This window comes from Poecilia latipinna, unplaced genomic scaffold, assembly GCF_001443285.1.
Source record: "Poecilia latipinna isolate Pla-1442-1.1 unplaced genomic scaffold, P_latipinna-1.0 Scaffold869, whole genome shotgun sequence".
Classification (NCBI taxonomy): Eukaryota; Metazoa; Chordata; class Actinopteri; order Cyprinodontiformes; family Poeciliidae; genus Poecilia; species Poecilia latipinna.
The window spans coordinates 216,426-235,048 of NW_015113485.1; the positions used below are offsets into that span (position 1 = coordinate 216,426).

The 18,623-nt window shown below is 35.8% G+C and overlaps 3 protein-coding genes across 7 annotated transcripts; 2 read left to right on the forward strand and 1 right to left on the reverse strand.

The window, feature by feature from the left end:
* Positions 1-500: 500 nt before the first annotated feature.
* Positions 501-6,106, reverse strand: c16h19orf85 (chromosome 16 C19orf85 homolog). Of its 3 annotated transcripts, none has more exons than XM_015048253.1 (4): positions 6,014-6,106; positions 5,835-5,875; positions 4,475-4,664; positions 501-3,331 (listed from the first exon to the last, which is right to left on the reverse strand). In XM_015048253.1, exons 3-4 carry the CDS (start codon positions 4,660-4,662, stop codon positions 2,350-2,352), a joined length of 1,170 nt encoding a protein of 389 aa, XP_014903739.1. In that variant the 5' UTR covers positions 4,663-4,664; positions 5,835-5,875; positions 6,014-6,106; the 3' UTR covers positions 501-2,349. The 3 variants fall into 3 exon arrangements, with proteins under 3 accessions (XP_014903739.1, XP_014903738.1, XP_014903737.1); XM_015048252.1 differs by having other exon boundaries at positions 5,835-5,903; positions 6,014-6,101; XM_015048251.1 differs by lacking the exons at positions 5,835-5,875; positions 6,014-6,106 and having other exon boundaries at positions 4,475-4,833.
* A 27-nt stretch (positions 6,107-6,133) lies between these two features.
* On the forward strand, positions 6,134-12,008 carry LOC106957057 (mpv17-like protein). Of its 3 annotated transcripts, none has more exons than XM_015048255.1 (7): positions 6,134-6,220; positions 8,007-8,134; positions 8,247-8,360; positions 9,155-9,492; positions 11,382-11,452; positions 11,532-11,561; positions 11,650-12,003. In XM_015048255.1, exons 4-7 carry the CDS (start codon positions 9,165-9,167, stop codon positions 11,767-11,769), a joined length of 549 nt encoding a protein of 182 aa, XP_014903741.1. In that variant the 5' UTR covers positions 6,134-6,220; positions 8,007-8,134; positions 8,247-8,360; positions 9,155-9,164; the 3' UTR covers positions 11,770-12,003. The 3 variants fall into 3 exon arrangements, with proteins under 3 accessions (XP_014903741.1, XP_014903740.1, XP_014903742.1); XM_015048254.1 differs by lacking the exon at positions 6,134-6,220 and adding an exon at positions 6,242-6,353 and having other exon boundaries at positions 11,650-12,008; XM_015048256.1 differs by lacking the exon at positions 6,134-6,220 and adding an exon at positions 6,242-6,353 and having other exon boundaries at positions 8,297-8,360; positions 11,650-12,008.
* Positions 12,009-12,904: 896 nt separating this feature from the next.
* On the forward strand, positions 12,905-18,528 carry rpl18 (ribosomal protein L18). Its single transcript, XM_015048265.1, has 7 exons — positions 12,905-13,009; positions 13,575-13,661; positions 13,793-13,900; positions 14,894-14,992; positions 15,106-15,229; positions 16,374-16,443; positions 18,394-18,528. The coding sequence occupies exons 1-7, from the start codon at positions 13,007-13,009 to the stop codon at positions 18,467-18,469; spliced, it is 567 nt and encodes a 188-aa protein (XP_014903751.1). The 5' UTR covers positions 12,905-13,006; the 3' UTR covers positions 18,470-18,528.
* The last annotated feature ends 95 nt before the right edge of the window (positions 18,529-18,623 follow it).

Consider the following 18,623-nt stretch of genomic DNA (forward strand, 5'->3'; position numbering starts at 1 on the left):
ATAAGCTGCTTTGAAGTGGCCTAGTCAAAGTCTGGAGTTATTGTGGCATCCCCTCGAATGGAGGTCATTATTTCAGTTGTTGCTGCCAAGGAAGACACAACCATATATTAGTAGGTTTATGGGGGGGAAAAATCACATTGGGTGTAATTGGTTTGGATTCCACTTTTGCTTTAATAGTCATAATTTTAAAAATTATAATTTTGATTACTTTTTCAGTTTTTTTCTAAAACCTTTACAGTAAGTCTAAGATAAAAAGTTTTAAATCTGCATTTTTTTTGTTGATATTTCTATTCTTACATTGGACATTAAGACAATAATGTGAGCCTGATTTTATCAGTCAGGTGCTGACATTTTGTTTATTAATGCAAACAATACAAATATCAACTAATTAAGAGTTGTTTCTGTTTTACAGCCACACCGTTAAGAAATGTCCGACCTAGAATAAATAATACATTTAGAGTTTGTGGGAAAGTAGAAACAAATCTCTTGCATTGTTTTCATTCAATTTACTTTTTATTGTCAGGAACTAAAAAGGTCCAAAGCATGCAGAGACAGAACAATGTGACATAATACACTGAGTAAACTATTTAATTATATATCCTTCAAAACAATGAAACGTTTGTTAAACTTAGCCTCAAAATACTCACAGAAAACTAAAATTATGTTGCAAATGAATGGATAATAAACCTAGAACTAGTACAAAACCATTCATGGCATCTCTTAGTGAAATGACAAAAAAGGAGCAAATAAAAATCTGAAAAGTGTGGCGTGCACTTATAAGCAGCTCAGAACTACACTGGAAAAATTTGGATCAAAGCATATTCATGTGTTTGCATGGTCTAGTCAAAGTTCAGAACCAAAGCTAATTGAGAACACTGAAAATCTGTGGCACGTTCACATTTTCTTTCCATCTAAACTACCCGAGCTGGAGCCATTTTTCAAAGAAAATCGTTTACATTGCACACAACGCATCACATAATGTCTCATGAAAACACATTTGTAGTTCTATTATGACAAAATGAATACTGTGAATACTTTTGCAAAGCTCTTCTTGTCCTGTTGATTAAGAAAAGAAAAAGAATAAAAACATCTCAACTTATCCATGTAATCCAGGTCTTATGGTCTCCAAAATATTATTTAGTTACAAAGCAACTTAAAGGTGACCATTTATGCTTCCTTAACAGGCTACGGCTACAAAACATGTCAACATTTTTTTGCACAGTTATTTTTAGATAATGAGATTTTACTCTGGTCAATACGAGTTTCTTTCAGACAGAGCTGCTTTAGGGCGTCTTGTCACTTTAAATCCACAAAGGTGCTTCTGAGCATACAGTGATAAAACCAGCTGAGCTTTTCAGTGAGCTCAGCTGACTGAAAAAAAAAAAAAATGGAACTCCAACTTAACGAAAATTTGTTAATATATTACATGTGGCCAATTCTGGCCCGCTATAGCCTTTTATGTGGCCCTCTAAACTCCTAATTACATCAATTATTCCCTCCAGTTTTTCCACAAATCTGTAAAATGAACACAAAATCAACACATTCCCACATTCTTTTCAAATTTTTACTGCAAATTTCCCTCAAAATTGGCCAAAAACATTTTTAAGTTTACGTGACTGCCGTCCCAGCTGACATCAAATCATAGTCTGTGAAAGTCACGTTTAACATCAGCGCAAATATAAAAATTCCTTACAAATATTTCTAAACTGGCGCCACAAAATATGTGATTTTGATTGCTAAAAAAAAAAAAAAACAATCACAAAATCCTGAATGCACTGATCGGTGTGAAAAGACGTTCAATATTATTTAATTTTAAGAAATACTTATTGAATGCTGAAGCAAACACCTATTTATTGATATTTTAACGATTTAATAGGTTTTATCAATATATTCTGGCACAACCGGCCCTTTAAGAACATTTTGATTTTTGATATGGCCCAAAGTGAAAATGGGAAATCTCTGATTCATAAGCATGTCAACCTTAATGTACTTACTTTTGATTAAAATACAACTTAATGAACTTAATATGTTCACTTGGATAAACTTAATTTGATTACTTGTAACAAATAAAAATTAAGTTGGACTACCTGAGTTTTTTCTAGTGTGGGGTTGCTAGGTAACGGTACAGTGCCCATCAATTGTGACTCAGGAGGCTTTTGAAACAGCTCATTTTCCAGATACTAAAAGAATGTTAACTTTTTTCCTGAAAACTGGTTGGGTTGTTTTCTTTTAAGCTTTTTTTTTTTTTTGTAGAATCAGTAGAAATCCCAATGGCAGTTTAAAAACATACAGAAATGTTCACGTTTAAATATGAACGTCAGCGTAATGAAACTCCGTAAACGTGTGGATTCAGCAGTAAGGCAGCTGCCTGTCCTTCAGGATGTCAGGAAACAGCCAGTCATCGTCGTGAGGAGGCGTCGGTACGGGATGGCGCTCCTGCTGAGGAGGAGGAACTGGGAAAGACTGAGCCACGCCTTCAAACGGTGCAACGTTCAGGTCGTTTCCCAGCATGCAGCAGCTCCCCTGCTGCTCAGAGACGCTGTAGAAGGAGGCACTCGCTTTGTATTCACTTTGTCTCGGCTGACGGGAGTTTCCCGTGTTACGCTGGACGTAATCTGCGGTTCCTCCTCGATCTTCTTCACAGCTGTAGCCAAAGCTGCATTCGGGCTCCATGTTCTCCTCCAACCCAGTGAAGTTATCAGACAGAATCATGTCTTCCATCCGGCGCGGACAGATGGTTTCAAAGTAGGACTCTACGTCCATGTGACCCACTGGGTCCGTGAAGAGCTCGGTTATGTCACGGATGGTTTCTTGTTCTGTGTTGGCTGAGAGGTCCGTCAACATCTGAGCTGAGAAATCACAAGAGTCGAGAGACAGCGGAGAGAGCTCTGGGGAGAAAGGAGGCGAATTGTCCTCGTTTTGGGTGAGAACAATAACATTTGGGTGCTGGTTGTTTTCATTGAGGTTGTTAATTGGGTTCATTTGGTTTTGCTGACTGGGATATTCAGACTGAAGGAGCTCCGACTCCTGAAAAACTTTTGAGAACTCAACGGCTTTGTTGTTTCTTTTTTCATTGGTTTGTCTCGTCTTGTTTTGGTTGTTGGTGGATTTTCTTTGTTTATCGTCCAGCTCCTTTGGCTCCCCGGCAACAGACGCATTGTCCCTCGACCTTGAGATGCCCTTTGCATCTGTTTGACCTCCGTTATGATCAGGATTCTGCAGAGCCTCGCTCTGGTACGTGGAGCCCTGCGGCTCCAGAGGCTCCTGTGTGTCCTTAACATAAAGGGCCGACGCCAGACGATGGTTCGCTGCTTCTATATCTGCAAATTTCCTGTTGAGAGACAAATGACTATCAGAGAACAAAATAATTTTCTTTTTACTGTGCAGATCTTAAAGGGGAAATATTATGTAAAAATTTTTGAGCTTTACATCCTGTTGTAATGTTATATCCTCATCAAAGAGTGTTTCTTTGATTCTTTCATGCATGTTTGAGAAATCCTTGAATCTCCACGGCAACCATTCAACTGTGCAAAACGCCTGGTTGGACCTAGCCCCGCCTTCAAGGTGTAGCTCCTCCTTCTGGAGCTGCAGTTTACAAGTTTCCGAGCTACAGCATCAGAGCATCCCTTCCCCTCCAACACGCCCACTCAGCTCCTTCAGACTAGCCACCAGCAATTAGCAAATATCAGCTGAGCTCATTGTAGCAGCTACTTAACGCTGGTAAAAACGTTGTTAATAGAGGAACATTGTTATTATGACGACGTCTCAGAAAGAGCAGAAGTTTTTCAAGAGACAGAGGCCCAATTTCAAGGCGTTAAACTACAAAGTCAGACTTCCTTTAATCATACTAGATATACACAGCATTTTATTGGCAACTGAAGCTAACACAGTTGCTATGGAAACACATAATACTGCCCCTTTAAAAAAGCAGATCAGCCTCCATCACCTCCACCCTGTTTGTTTTCTTCTTGTTTTGTTAAATCAGTGTAAATGTGTTTTATTTTAGGTTTGTCTAAATACTTTTGATTCCTCTGGATCCTGAGCTGATTTTGTCTTGTCAGTTAATAATTGTAAAATCCAAAATAAAGTATTTATAAAACAAAAGCAGATCAGAACCTCTGTTTTGATTGCTTACGTATCTTTGAGTTAAAATTTTGCAGCAACCTCTGGTAATATTAGCTTTGCACAGGAATCTGCAATTTTTACAATCCAAAGAGAACCGCTATTTAATTTCTATTTTGAGGTTTTAAAAACAAAGAAAAACAAAACTTTTGCAAAATGAGCATGGACACCTTTTCTTCTGCAAGATGTTAATATTTGTGGACAACTGTCTAAAAAAAAGCACAAAGTTTCCGACCTAATAAAAACAGATCTGTGCTTTTAGTGTCATTACTTTGTGGAAATCTAAAGAAATTGTTCGTTGAAAAGATGCTAAAATCAAAACTGAATTTGTTCGTTTGTTGCACCGACGTACCTCTGGATCATGTTATGCAGGAAGCGGCGGTGGTTGACCTGCCGCTTGGACGGACGGCTCTTCCGGGGCTTTTGAAGAGTCCGCATCATGTGACCTGCTGCTGAAGTCACAAAGGTGAAGAGGTCACGACCCCACGGGACGCCTCGCTCCAGACCGGGCTCCAGACTCACAGAGAAGGACGGCCGCATGGCTGCAGAAAGCAAATAGTTTTGGATTTTGTTCTTTTCATTAAAATGTATTAAGTGACTATTTATCAACAAAAACCGTTTACTCTGCAAAATAAATTTCAGAAAACTCATGACTTTAACTAAAAGCTTGAAGAGCGTCAAACATTTTCTCCCAACATCATTCTGATCATAAAACTTTTACTGTATTTGTGTTATTTAATGATGCATAAAAAGGTATTCAAACATTGACAACCAAATAACTCTCAGAAGCAGCGTTTCTCTTTTCAGGGAGCAAATAGCTTCTTATGTACGTACACAGATACATGTTTACATAAAACATGGTGTACTTCAGATATTCATGAACATAAATTCTTTAAAATGCCAAAGAATTTTTATTTGAACATTAAATAATGTGGTTAATGTTTTCCTATTTCTGCTCTCTTGTGTCTTTTTTTTAAATTGCACTGCTTCACTGTCACTTTGTGTAAAAATGACAGAAATTTCCTGGTGTCAAAATTAATTACCAGAAGAAAAACAATATGATTTCACTCAAAAACTTTCCCATCTTTCTCTGTTCCTGTGAATCCTGTGATGCTACTTCCTTATTATACATTAAAAATAGATGAGAGGGCCGATATTTATAATTTACTGGTTTGTTCATAGCCATCTTAATTCCTATGTAACAAATGCTAAAATAAGAATATTTAATGTTAATCTGTCAATTTAAGTACAGTTTTGAGAAATGAGATTAGAAGAGGCAGAACATAAAATAATTAATGGTTCATAACGTGAATTATTTTAACAGTTTTTTCAATAACAAATCACTTTAAAGTACTTTTAAAAGATCATAATCAAATTAGATGCATCAGACAGACAGATAGATACAGATCTATCTATGATTATGTTTTTTAAAATTTTCCACAAATATCATTATGCCTTAAAATAAACCGTATCCATTATTTTGTTACAAAAGTTACTGTTTTTTTATTTATTTATTTATTTTACTTCCAAATCTAAAAATTCCCTTTTGAAGATATTAATCAAAAATATGTTGCTGCTTATCAGCAACATAAAACTGCTCTTTATGTTGTTGGGCTGAAGGTAAAAATTTAACCTTTTATTGTAAAGGTTGCAGATTCCTGTCCTAATTTATGTCTTATAATTTAGTAATAATAGCAATAAATGTCTCTTACCGTTTAGCCTGAATGTTGCTGCATGTGAAAGTCTCTACAAACTGCACTGAAGGAAGACGAGGTGCAACTCTCCAGAGATATGTGGTGTGTGTAAGAGAGAGAGAGAGAGAGAGAGAGAGCAGTTATTGTAGCTTCAGATTAAGTCAAGAGTCATCAGCGCTGATTGCAGACTCACACACCCCCTTTGCTCCGCCTGGTTTCCACCTTCACACATTGACGGAGCCGATGAGAGGCGAAAGCAGCAATTATGTGAAAAGTCAACCGCTGCTTGTGGAGGAAGCTGTGGGCTCAACGTCGTCTCCATTGTGAGCTGCGATAAAAAGCGGCCAGTTAAAGACCGAGAAGCACAAACACCGCAGTGACGGCTGCTAACGAGGCTTTAATTGGTTGGTTTGAACTCTGACCTCTTATTATCACATTCTCAGGTGGAAGAGATCAGATGGTTGCTACTCGCTTTAATTGACCTTTTCATTTCAATGCGCCTTCCGAGTGCAGGTTTTTACATATCTATGGCAGCAGGTGAGAGTCTGTTTAATCACAAAGGAAACGCTGTAACAACATTTTATCTTCATTTACTGTCGATTCTCTCCAGTTTTATTTTTTAAATTAACACTGTGAGGTTCCATTAAAAACAACATTGTTGTGAATCATCCTGGGTTTTTGATTAAGTTTTTTTGTTTTTTTTATTTTTGTAAGTATTTTTTATTGCAAAAACATTTAATCCATCTCTGTTTATTTTTTCCTTTTAAATTTCAGGTCTTATTGTTTTTGTTAGATATATTTTCTGACATCAATATCCAGGAAACGGGATAAAAATCTAATTTCAAGTCTGAACGTCTGGAATTTACTATTTTCCCAAGTCTAGATAAGTACAAGCAAAATTGAATATTTAAGTCTGTCCATATTAACTATTTATCTAAAAGAAGCATTTTCTTTTTAACCCTTTGTGACCAGTTGATGGTAATTGTCATCTAGTTTTGAATACACACACCAGTACGGCCCTGAGTCACTTACATTCAAGTTTTCAATCACAATATCCACATTTGGGAATGTTCCATTTGTTTGAACTCTTCCTGCAATTCTTTTATGAAAATGTCTTTTTCTGGAGGCTCTGTTGATAAAGGCAACCTCAGTTTCCTCGTTATGTCCCATTTTCAATACCAGAAAATCTTGATCAGTATTAATTCTGCACCGGATCGTAACGGATTGTCCCGACTCTCTCCAAATCACTTCTTTTGTATAGGCAAAAGAACATAAAAGACAGAGCACATCATAGGATTGTTAAATAGCAGCAAAAAAATTTGCTGAACGATTACATTTGCTTTGAAACATACCTCTGTCCATAATAGTGCACAATTCTGTTTCAGCCTTACCTGTTGGGCACCAGAGACACAGAAAGATGGAGACCTTCAGCCAGGAAGAATACATGCTGACCATTACTGTTGAAGTAGTTCAACCCAATGCTCACACCTCAGTCTGAATGTGCTTTTGTTTTTAAAGAACAGATGTTTTAACCTTTTAATCTTTGCTCTGTCAATCAAAGCTTGTGTTTTTGTCCAGCTCACTGATCCAACAAATAATCAAAAATCAGAAACGCCTGTTTCACTGCTGTTTTGGTATCTAGGTCCATTTAGTTTTGTTTTTAAACTGGATCAAAGGTTCTTGAAGTGGGTTTAGTTTTCTGGAGTTCTGTGAAATTAAGATGTTATAGAAATCATAGTTTCATTGTTCATCTGGATTAAAAAAAAAGAAAACAACTCAGTGGATGTTTTGCAGTTAAATATTGAAAAAAAAATCTAAGAAATCTGGGAAAAGTGTGGAATTTCAAAATGCAAACTCTTTTCTTTAGCTATTGTATCTATTATAAATTAAATTTAAAAAGAAAAAGAGCTTTACCCTTTCCTGTTCAACATTGTCTACTTTATTGATTTAATGTAATTTAATTCTGTCATGTTTTTTTCTAATGGAAGTTATTTGAAAAAATAACTGACAACTTTGCACAAAACATAAAGACAGAAAAGACCTGATGGGGTTAAAATATTAGAAACATGTTCCTCCTGCTTCGCAAAGTGTCTTCATCAGCTTCATAACAAAAACAAAACAAAAAAAATAATTTTTTATTTATTTCTTCAATAAATTGACTGTTATATGAATCTTTGTGTTTCATCTCAGAAGAGGGAGCCGCTGCTGCTGCGTGTCTATTTATAGAAACAACACATGTGCTTCTGACCGGAAAGCTGCAGAGTTTACTCCATAACTGAGCCTCTACTTCAACAACATTTTAGAAAATAAAATCTGTGGTAAGTCATGTCTAAATTCAGAAGCTCGACAGTGTGAAGCTGTTCACATGTGCTGCTTTCCCACATGATAAAAAGCTTTATCACACATTCCTGCTAACCTTTGACCCGGCAGGAACATTTCTGTCACTTCTGCTCTTTTCTTGGTTCTTCCACATTGAGCAGAGCCAGTGGGAACGGTGTTTGTTTCAGTGGCTTTGGGGGTTTAAAGAGGAGCCAAACTCAAGAGGTGCGTTTGATTGTTACGATTTATATTTTTTCATAAAGCTAGGGTTGTTTTCAGACGCTGCTCTACCCTCTTCTTTTTGCACCACTTCTGTAAAGGTAAAGATAAATTACTCTGGTAAAAATCCTCTTTTTGAAAACAGGAAGTGATATTATATTACCCTGAACCTTTGGGGTGGAACTTTGTGAACTAATTGGTTGAATATCCTCAATGATGCAGCTCATTTTGTCTGTTAACTTGTTGAATTAACTTTTCAGCAAGAAATATGAGCTTTTGTTAAGTCAATTATTCCTTAATATTGACCAAAAAGTACTTGTGATCAGTGAAAAATGCTTTCCCATATTATGAGGAATGACTGAGTTAATTATTTCAAGTGTACTAAGACATTTGCGCTCGAAACTAGACCAAAACTACGTCTTGTTGTTTTCATCATATCTGGACCTTGATGCGATTATTTGGGCCCATTTTTAAATTAATTTCTGAAGTGAATGGATTGCACTGCAGGTTAATTATCATTAGCCTAATAGCATAATTGCCTAAGTCCTATTTTTTAAAAATAAGACTTAGGCAATTATGCGACACATGCCATAAATGTGTGGCATGTGTTTTATTTAATAATAAAACACATTTAATTATTTAATAATAAAACACATGCCACACATTTCATTTTTTTTATATTTACTATGAGAATTGTGCATCATTGGAGGTTTATGGGTTTAAAATGACCAATGAATTAATATTTTCTCAAGCCACTGTCCTTTAAATGTTCTGAAGTCCAACATGTTCCTTCTGGTCAGACGTTTCACCATGAACCGGGCCTGGGCTTCATTTCAGGCTCACCCGTACATCAGCAACGTTCTGGGGTACACGGCGCTGTTTGCCTCGGCGGACCTCATCCAGCAGAGAGTCCTGGGTAGAAATCCCGCCCTGGCGTCCGAGCGGTCCGCAGGGATCGACTGGCATCAGACGGCTCGAGTGGCAACTGTGGGCCTGTGTTTCCACGCCAACTTCAACTACCACTGGCTGCGAGGGCTGGAGAGGATGGTGCCCGGCGGCGGGCTGCGGGCCGTAACGAGGAAGGTGGTGCTGGATCAGCTGGTTGCTGCTCCGGTTACCATCAGCGCTTTTTATATCGGTGAGAATGCCGTTCAAAGACTCGGCTTCTTTTAAGAACCAACAACTTCTGACCTTCATCTGAAGCGTCTGGGAGGTGGGCAGACTCGGAGTACTCAAAAACTGTACTCTAGTAAAAATAGAACTACTTCAACATACTTTTAATCAAGTAATATAAAAAGTAGCCATCCAAGAAATCACTCAAGAGTAAAAAGTTTACTCAAGTCCTGAGTAATTAATCAAATTATTAATCATTTAGTTTTTAAAAGTTGCATCATCAGACGGGTCAAAATATTAAGTTTTGCGTGTTTAAAGGACCTAAATGAGAATATTTCACATAAGTAACAAGAAATCTTATTTTTTTTCCCAAATCAATTTATTTCAATACCAAACTTTAGCAAAAACTGCAGGTGTGTGTCTTTGTCTGGTGAGTTTTTAGTTAACATTGTTTGTTCTTCATAAAGAATCCAGACATTGTACTCAAGCAGTAAGAGTAGCAATACTTAATAATAAAATTACTCAAATAAAAGTAAAAAGTACAGTGAAGTAAAAATATTCCTAAAAGTATTTTTTTTTATTTTCAAAAAAGTTACTCAAATAAATGTGATTAAGTAGAACTATCCAACCCTTTGTACTTTAGATAAAATAAAGAACATTTTCGTTATATATGACAAATAACTGAGGATTCACATTAGTTTTTCCTACATTTACGTCTATGTTTGTATTTGTGGAACAATGGTGCTGCTGACTCAATACTGATTAGAAATTTAGAATATCTCCGCAAATAAAAAGGCCAAATGTAGGCATGGACGACTTGGCTGAGATGCAGAAACGCACTCTGGTCAACGAGTGTTTTCTTTATTAGTCACGTTAAACAAACTGTCACTGTTTATCAGACTTTTCTTATTTAATAAAACAATAAAACTGAAAAGCAAATACATTTCCACCTCTGGAGTTCAGTGAATGTGGAGTTATTAAATCTATACAAATGATGATGCCAGATTGTTTTCTACTAAACAACATAAAGTCCAGACAGCTCATTTAGCAACATAATATACATTTACCCCTAAACCAAGATGAAAAGGTCATATGTCCATTTTATCATCTGCAGCTCCTTCACTGCCCTTTTAGATACGATTAAAAAGCCTTAAAATTAGTTAATCTTTTAATGTTGCAGCACATTTTCACACTGAATAACTTACAGGGTCCAACCTTTGATTTCAGTTAATTATTCAGAGTGAAAATCCCACATTGTGAATTTATTTTTCACTAAGTCGGCGATGGTGCCACACTTATTATAATAAGTAATTTCTGTTAATTAAATGTAACAGAATATTTTTCTTATACAACTGCTGCTTTACTTATTTAAATGTCCACTCCTCAAAGTGGAGAAGATAAGAAAACATGTAATTCATAAGAGGTGAAACGAGTGTTGATCCTTGTAAATCAAGAAATGGCTGAAAGAAAACAGTAAGTCACCTAAAGTTCGCCCAAAGAAAGAGCCAAGGTAGTTTAGTTTGAAACCTTACATTTATCTAACCATCTAAGGACAATGAAAAGTTACTTTATTGTTTGTAGAGTGGATGAAAGAGGGACATTCATGGGTTGTCAAGTCTCAGTAACACATTTGTATTTCAAAATAGTAGAAGGCACTGCAACATATTTCATAATTTATTGCCATCAAATCTATAAATCTATTATACATGTTTTTATGTATTTCTAACTTAAACATGTTGTGATTACTTCATGATTATATTTTGCATTTCACAAACACACTAATAACTAAACTGAAATCTTAATTCCCTTTGTTGTGAAATATTTGAATATCGTTATATGGCTATGTTCTCGATTTTGAAGGACTGGACAAACAATCATTACCTGAGCATCTTAATTATCAGATCTAACTTTCAGGTTTAAGCTTTTTAGAAAACAGAGACGACCTACTTGAAGACTGGCGACAGAAATTCTGGACGTCTTACAAGGTCTTAAATTTAATGTTTAGCTTTACTGGGCTAAGAGACAATCGTGCTGCAGCTCTTAAATATCTGTCTGTCACTGCAGGCCGGAGTGGTGTATTGGTCAACGATGCAGGTCAGATACTTTGTTTTCCTTAATGCATTTCATTTATTCATTTATACAACACTGGGCTTTGACTTTTAATCTGTTTGCTTCTTGTCAGGCTGTGAACTTTGCCTTTGTGCCCCCTGTGGCTCGTACTGCGTTTGTGGGAGGAATCGCTCTGACTTTCACCATCTTTCTGTGTCATCTCAGACAGCAGCGCGGACACAAAACTGACTAAACCTCAGACATTCATGTTTAGGATACATATTGTAAAATACTGGCATTAACTGAAGCTCATTTAAAGGGAAGGTTATATGTGAAAACTCTGAAAGAATAACATTCACAGGTCTGTGAATCAGATGATCGTCTCCTTCCAAGTGATCTGTTTACAAATATTAAATAAATGAATGCATAAATGCCTGATCTTTACTGTTTTTGTGGCTTTTAAATCTAGTAAACATGAGTTCATGCACCCTCCTGTGTGTGTACGCGTGCTTGTGTGGTGTGTGTGTGTATGTTTTTTGTCGCTTTGTAACCGAAAAACTCCTCCATCTTTATTATGTCACATCTGTTTTAATTTGTCTTATGAGATTCATACTGCTGACATTTGTTTTAATTCATCTTAAGCAGCTCACAACACATTAAATTTATATATCTTTGAAGCATGACAAACACATGCACAATATATAATAAATGTCACTATTACTGAAAAGTCAATTTATTTTAGTAACTCCATCACCATATTAGTGAAACACAATATATCGATGAATACACACAGACTGTTGTCAATTCTTTATTTTTGTTAATTGAACAAAACATTAAAATAGCACACTCTGATGCAAATAAATGTGCAAGTGAGTAGGAGGATATATTTTTTAAAATGTGCACAGCATAGAAACTACAGCTGACCATTTACAAGAAGTGATAAAAACTGTGCAAATAACAATAAATTTGTAATGAGAAAAACTGCACAAATAGCAGTAAGGCCCAGACACTGGTTGAAAGGTGGGGTAGACCCAGGGCAGGCTGCCAGTCCATTCCAGATAATTGATACAATTAATGGTAAATAAATAATTACCGAAATTATTTATCATTGTTTATCATTAACAATTATAAAACAATTATATTTTGGTGGTAAACATGCTCCAATGTACTTGTGGAATGTAAAAGCTATCTGGAACTCAATGGTATATTTAAAAAAAACAAACATTATTTTTAAACGTTCTTTTCCTTTATCCTCCATCCTCTTCACATCTAGAATTAGCTCTTGTAATACGATAATATAAAATCCAGCGGGTGGTTAATAGCCGATTTAGTTCAACTGCTAATTCCACTACACACCACTAGAGGCTCTATCCTCAAATTAACAAGCGGAAAACACAAGCTCCGCAGCCAATCAGAAGGCCGAAATTTCAGACCATTGCGTTATCGCGAGACGTTGTCCCTTCCTTTTCCCTTTTCGCTCTGAGTCCAAGATGGTAGGTACTGCTACCAGATATTGTAAAATATGATAACTGTTTTATCCATTGCCATCCTTTTTGTCAAACCATCGTATCGTGCTGATTAGTACATAAACATGTCCCGTAGATACTTAGTGTGGCACTGTTGCTGTAATTTTAAGATTATTTGTCCATATTATTCATATTGGCATAGCTACTTTGAAGCCGACATTGGTGCCGATTTCAGTCATGTTTCTGACTTGAAGTTAGCCTTGCGAGGTTTTCTGAAAGCCGGATATTATTTTAAAACTCAGAATGCATTTGGTCACGTTTATAGCGATTCTAAGTATCAAACTGAGCCAAATAAAATGCTGCTGACAGTGATAGCTGTTTGCTAGGTGATAGCTGTAGCGTCAACGTGTGAACTAGCTTCAGCTAGCTAAAGGGCTCTGATCTGCATTATAATTTAACTTTATATGCTTTTGCTTTAATGCGGCTTTAGCGATGTATACTGTAGAGATAACGGTGGATCTTACATGTGATTAGTTTGAAACGAAGACTTTCAGGTGATGCGTCTCAATGTGATTTTGTTCAAATTTTCAAGGGAGTCGACATCAGGCACAATAAGGACCGTAAGGTGCACAGGAAAGAGCCAAAGAGTGAGGATATCTATCTGAGGCTCTTGGTTAAGGTAAATAATGTTCTCCTCTCTTTAAAACCATATCTCTGACACTACTTATTGGTGCATAAAACTTTGAGTATGAGTCTTGTGATTGCCAGATTTTTAAGTGTGTCATAACTTGTCATATTGGTTTCTTACAGTTGTACAGGTTTCTTGCCCGCCGCACAAATGCTCCCTTCAACAAGGTCATCCTGAGGAGGCTGTTCATGAGCCGGACCAACAAACCTCCCATCTCCATCTCTCGCCTGGTTAGTCCAAGATAGTTTAAAAATACTTTTCTGTATTGTAAGGCATAATTTTTCAGGTGGGCGCTGGTATGTTCAGAAATGTCTGTTTTTTTTTTTATGAAATGTGATTAATTTGTTTAGAGATCCTATTTTATGAGATGGTATACTGCAGTAGAGCACATTTAATCACCTCCTACACTCAAACTTAACATTTTTAAAGGCCTTTCGGCATGTGATGTTTGTTGTAAAGAACACCCAGATTGTCCCAGGTTGCCTTCTTTTTGTTAAAGGTTTTTTTTAACAAGTGGTTATCATTTAACAAGAAGAAAAAACTAATTTTATTAAGGGGATCATTAACATGTTTAATGTAGGGTTCAGGTGGTTATGAGTAGTCAATATCTTACCTGGAGCAACAGATATGTTACATTGTTTTGGTTTGATGAAGCATTATTTTCAAGCTGATGCAAGTTTAAAAACAAAGATTTTTTTATTGTGTAAAGAAAAACAACTTCAATTGTCAAAATGTCTTAGTGGTTCATGCAAGGAGTTTTTAATAACTTGCATCAATTAAATGCTTGCTTAAAAGTCCTACACTTTTCTGTTCTGATGTTGGTGTTCATCTGAAACAAAGCTGAACAACTGAAGCATGTCAGAAGGTTAGAAAAAAAAACTATGATAGAAAACTAAGGCAACAGTAAAATAGTCAAAAACCATTTAATCTGATTTGCTGTAATGTTATGTGGGGCTTTGGGGGCTTTTCATGCCAAAATTTGAAAGGTTTTGAACATAAAATTTATGGTTTTGGTGCTTAATATTTAGTGAGATTAAAAAAAGAAATTGAAAGAGATGTTGACATCTTAATTTATAATTTACAGAAGAAAAATGGTCTACCATAATAATGCTGAAATCCTTTTCTCCCATTCATATCTATAGGTATATTTTCTACATGTCTCTTCCTCGGTTTGAAATATGTCCTCATCAGTTTTCCGCTCTGCCTGTTTTGTCTTTAATTAGATCCGTAAGATGAAGATGCCCGGTCGTGATAACAAAGTCGCGGTTGTCGTGGGAACAGTCACTGATGACATCAGGATTCAGGATATCCCCAAGCTCAAGGTAAGTGATCTTACTAAATCTACATTTTCCTTCAAAGTATTTGATCTTATAAAGATTTAGATAATGTTCCTTCAGCATTGTGACCCTCTGAAGTTCTGCGTTTTATTCTGTAGATCTGCGCTCTCAAGGTTACCGACCGCGCCCGCCGCAGGATCGTGAAGGCCGGAGGTCAGGTGATGACATTTGACCAGCTGGCTTTGAGTTCTCCCAAAGGACATGGGACAGTGCTGCTGTCAGGTACTTGAACTTCTCCTGTTTCCTCCTACAGTCTGCCAGTTTAATCTGAGAAGGTAGAATCATTAATAAACTCTGTTATATAAGAACTCTGAATCAGAACAAAGTCTCTGGATTTATAATCTTCACCAAGCAATAACGAAATGACACCATGCAAAAATAGATAAAAAATAGTTTTGGTCTTGTTTGAAATCTTGGCACCAGGTAGCCACATTATATTTTTAATTGTTTTTGATAAATTACTCATTATGTCAGACTTTCTGTTTGATTGAGGATTTAATTTGCTCATCATTTTGAAAGAAAGATTATGGACAAACTTTGATTTTGCTAGTCATTCTCTTGTCTTCCATTTTCATTTGGACAAACCTTAATAATGCCCAATAAAGTATAGTTTTTACTTTTATTCTTATATGCTTAACTTTGCTGAATCAGATTTTAATTTGAGCATTTTATCCCTTTACATGTTGTCTCTAGGCAGCTTCAAAGTTAGTTTGATCTGGTGTGTTTTTCTCAATCCGAGTCCAAAATGTTGTAATTAAAAGCAATAAATCTATTTTGGGGGATTTTCCTAGCAAAATAAATGTCAAAAAAGGAAATGTCTTTAAAAAATGCATTTAGTTCAAGATAACCCATTCCTTATCTGATATTTTAAGGAGTTATAGATCTATAAACAGTAGATCTAGGCTCTAGATCTACTGTTTAACGTAGTTAAACTTGTTTTGTGNAACTNGTAGATGAGACATGTCTGCTGTTACAAGTTCAGTGCTAATACTTGGTACTTAAATATCCAGAATGATCTAAAAGTGCAGAAAAATATGGAAAGTTTGGCCTTTTTAAACGAAAAATGTGTAGAAATCTTATTTATTCTTTTCATTTTGAAACAATCTCTAGTCACTTTTAGGAGCCTGACAACATGAATGATTGCAAATGGTTCTTTTAATCAAGCCTTTAAGAGTTTTATTTCCCAGTCAAAATGAATCAAAGCTCCTTGTTATCCCCGACATTTCTTCTCTGCTGCTGTAGCGTTTCCAGATGTGTGCTATAAATGTGGATTATTATCTGTACTAATGTAGAGATCTAAAATTGATGATGTTGTCAGAGATTTTACTGTCTGTATCTGATGTTACATACATCTTTTCCTTTTCAGGGCCCCGTAAAGGCAGAGAGGTGTACAGGCACTTTGGAAAAGCTCCTGGAACCCCTCACAGCCACACCAAGTACGTCTGAACCCAACATGAAACCAACACAGCATCACATGGTTAAACACAGGAGCCCTGTTAGTTTATTAACCAACATTGGTTCCTTTAAAGTCAAATATTTTGACTACAAATTGATAAAACTACAAAATTCAAAACGTACTGGGTCATCAAAACAGCTTAGATTTGAGCTATTTCCATCTGATAAAAGTAAATGCATTACATCATGGTGTACTTAGTTTCTTACTTTCCCACATTGTTTCCACTTAAAAGCGGAAACCACACAGTTTACTTTGATACTTTTAATGTGCTGTGATTGTAGAGAAGCATTTGCTAAAAAATGCTAAACCTAATGCACCTTGAATTGAGGGCTTTTACAATCTGATCCTTTTGACATTTTTTCTAAATATACTTAAATTGTCTTCAGTCGAATGTTGACACTTTTGGAGTTTGTCTTTTTGCTGCTTTCAAACATCTTTATTTCACAAAAGTGCCTCTAAAGTGTAACGTTTATCTTATTTTAACAATAAAATTGTAGTTATTTTGAACATTTGATTAACATGAAATTGTGTTGGACTTATGAAGCAGAGAAAAAGTTCTGACGATTTTTGCTCTTTTAAAATCTCTCCAGTTTTAATCGTTTTGTACCACAAACGTTTCAGGTGTAAAATGAAGCTGCCTCTAGGCCTGTCACAAAAAAATTTTTGCTGGACAATAAATTGTCCCAAAACTTATTGCGACAAACGATAACATTGTTTTGAGAACATTTTCAAGTAATATATCAGTAATAACAGCATACAAATGCAAGAACACTTTCTGAAAGCTCAATAAACTTTAAATTCTCATGAACTTTTAACCACTGGAACTGTAAGATATTTGGAATATCCAAAATAAAGAAAGCAACAGATACAACAAAATAAATGATGAAGTTTCTGTAAACAAACTTATCTTTCCAAAAAAAAAAGGAGGGGGGGATAGTTGAGACCAAAACACCAGACTGCTGACTAATCATCCAGATTTTGGTAAACGGAGAGAAAAAAGAGAAACGCTAAATCAAGCAAATGAAAATTATTGAATTTCTTTTCATTTATCATGTGATGAGTTGATTTATTGTCTATTGTGACGGTCCTAGCTGCGACTTATTAAATTTTCTCCCGCTTTGAAAACTTATAATAATTTTCTACATTTTAGTAATTCATTCTTAGATTGCTGGTGAATGTGGTTCTGTATCTAATTCATATTACCCAGCAGGAAGTCGATTATATGCATTTCAAATTGATCACAGGTTATAATCTATGTTTCCTAAGAATGTTGAAATGCTAGAAATGGGGTGTAATACAAAATTTATCAAGAATAATTAATTACCAAGAAGAAATAAAGTGAAGTACAGTAATAGGGTAGTTATTTTGGTTTACAGAGGATCCTAATTTGTCATATTTTTAGTCAGCTGACCAACACAAAACAGGAATGGGAATAATAGAAAGTAGAAATCAAATTAAATGAGATATTTTCTAAAGTGTAATGATTTGAAATGTTTTCTTTACTGGTATAAAGTGGAAGGGATGTCATGATAACAGGTGGATGTGAAGAGAATCTAATCCACATCACCACACTGAGATACAGTGTTTTAGAGGGAAGGGGACCACAACCAATAACTGAAATCCATGAATACTTGAAACTACCCCCTCTAAAAGTGATTTTAACAGTCTATTTTAATACTTCATATCCCAAATATATCTTTATTTATTAATGCAAACTGTATTTGTACTATAGCAGAAGCTAGTTGCAAGTTACAGCCAGTCTCCTAGGAAAATTATTGGTATTTCACCTTTCCAAGTTCCACAAATGGACTGATATTTCAGACTAATTCCAGAGAAAAATACATGAATAGATGGTTTCACTGTACTGGTTTACAGGAACAAAGATTGAGATTTTGATTTGTCCTAATTTCTATTCTCTTCTCCTCTCCAGGCCCTACGTCCGCTCCAAGGGCAGGAAGTTCGAGAGAGCCCGCGGTCGCAGATCCAGCCGTGCTTACAAGAACTAGTCTCGTTTTTGTTTTTCATGCAGTCTGACAAATAAAAAGATGATTGGCTGTCCAAAAACTCCATGTCTGCGTTTTATTGAACAGCTCAAGAATGGGTTGATGAAAGCAGATGAATAAACCTCCCATAATGCACCGCGCTGCGGGCTTTTAATTG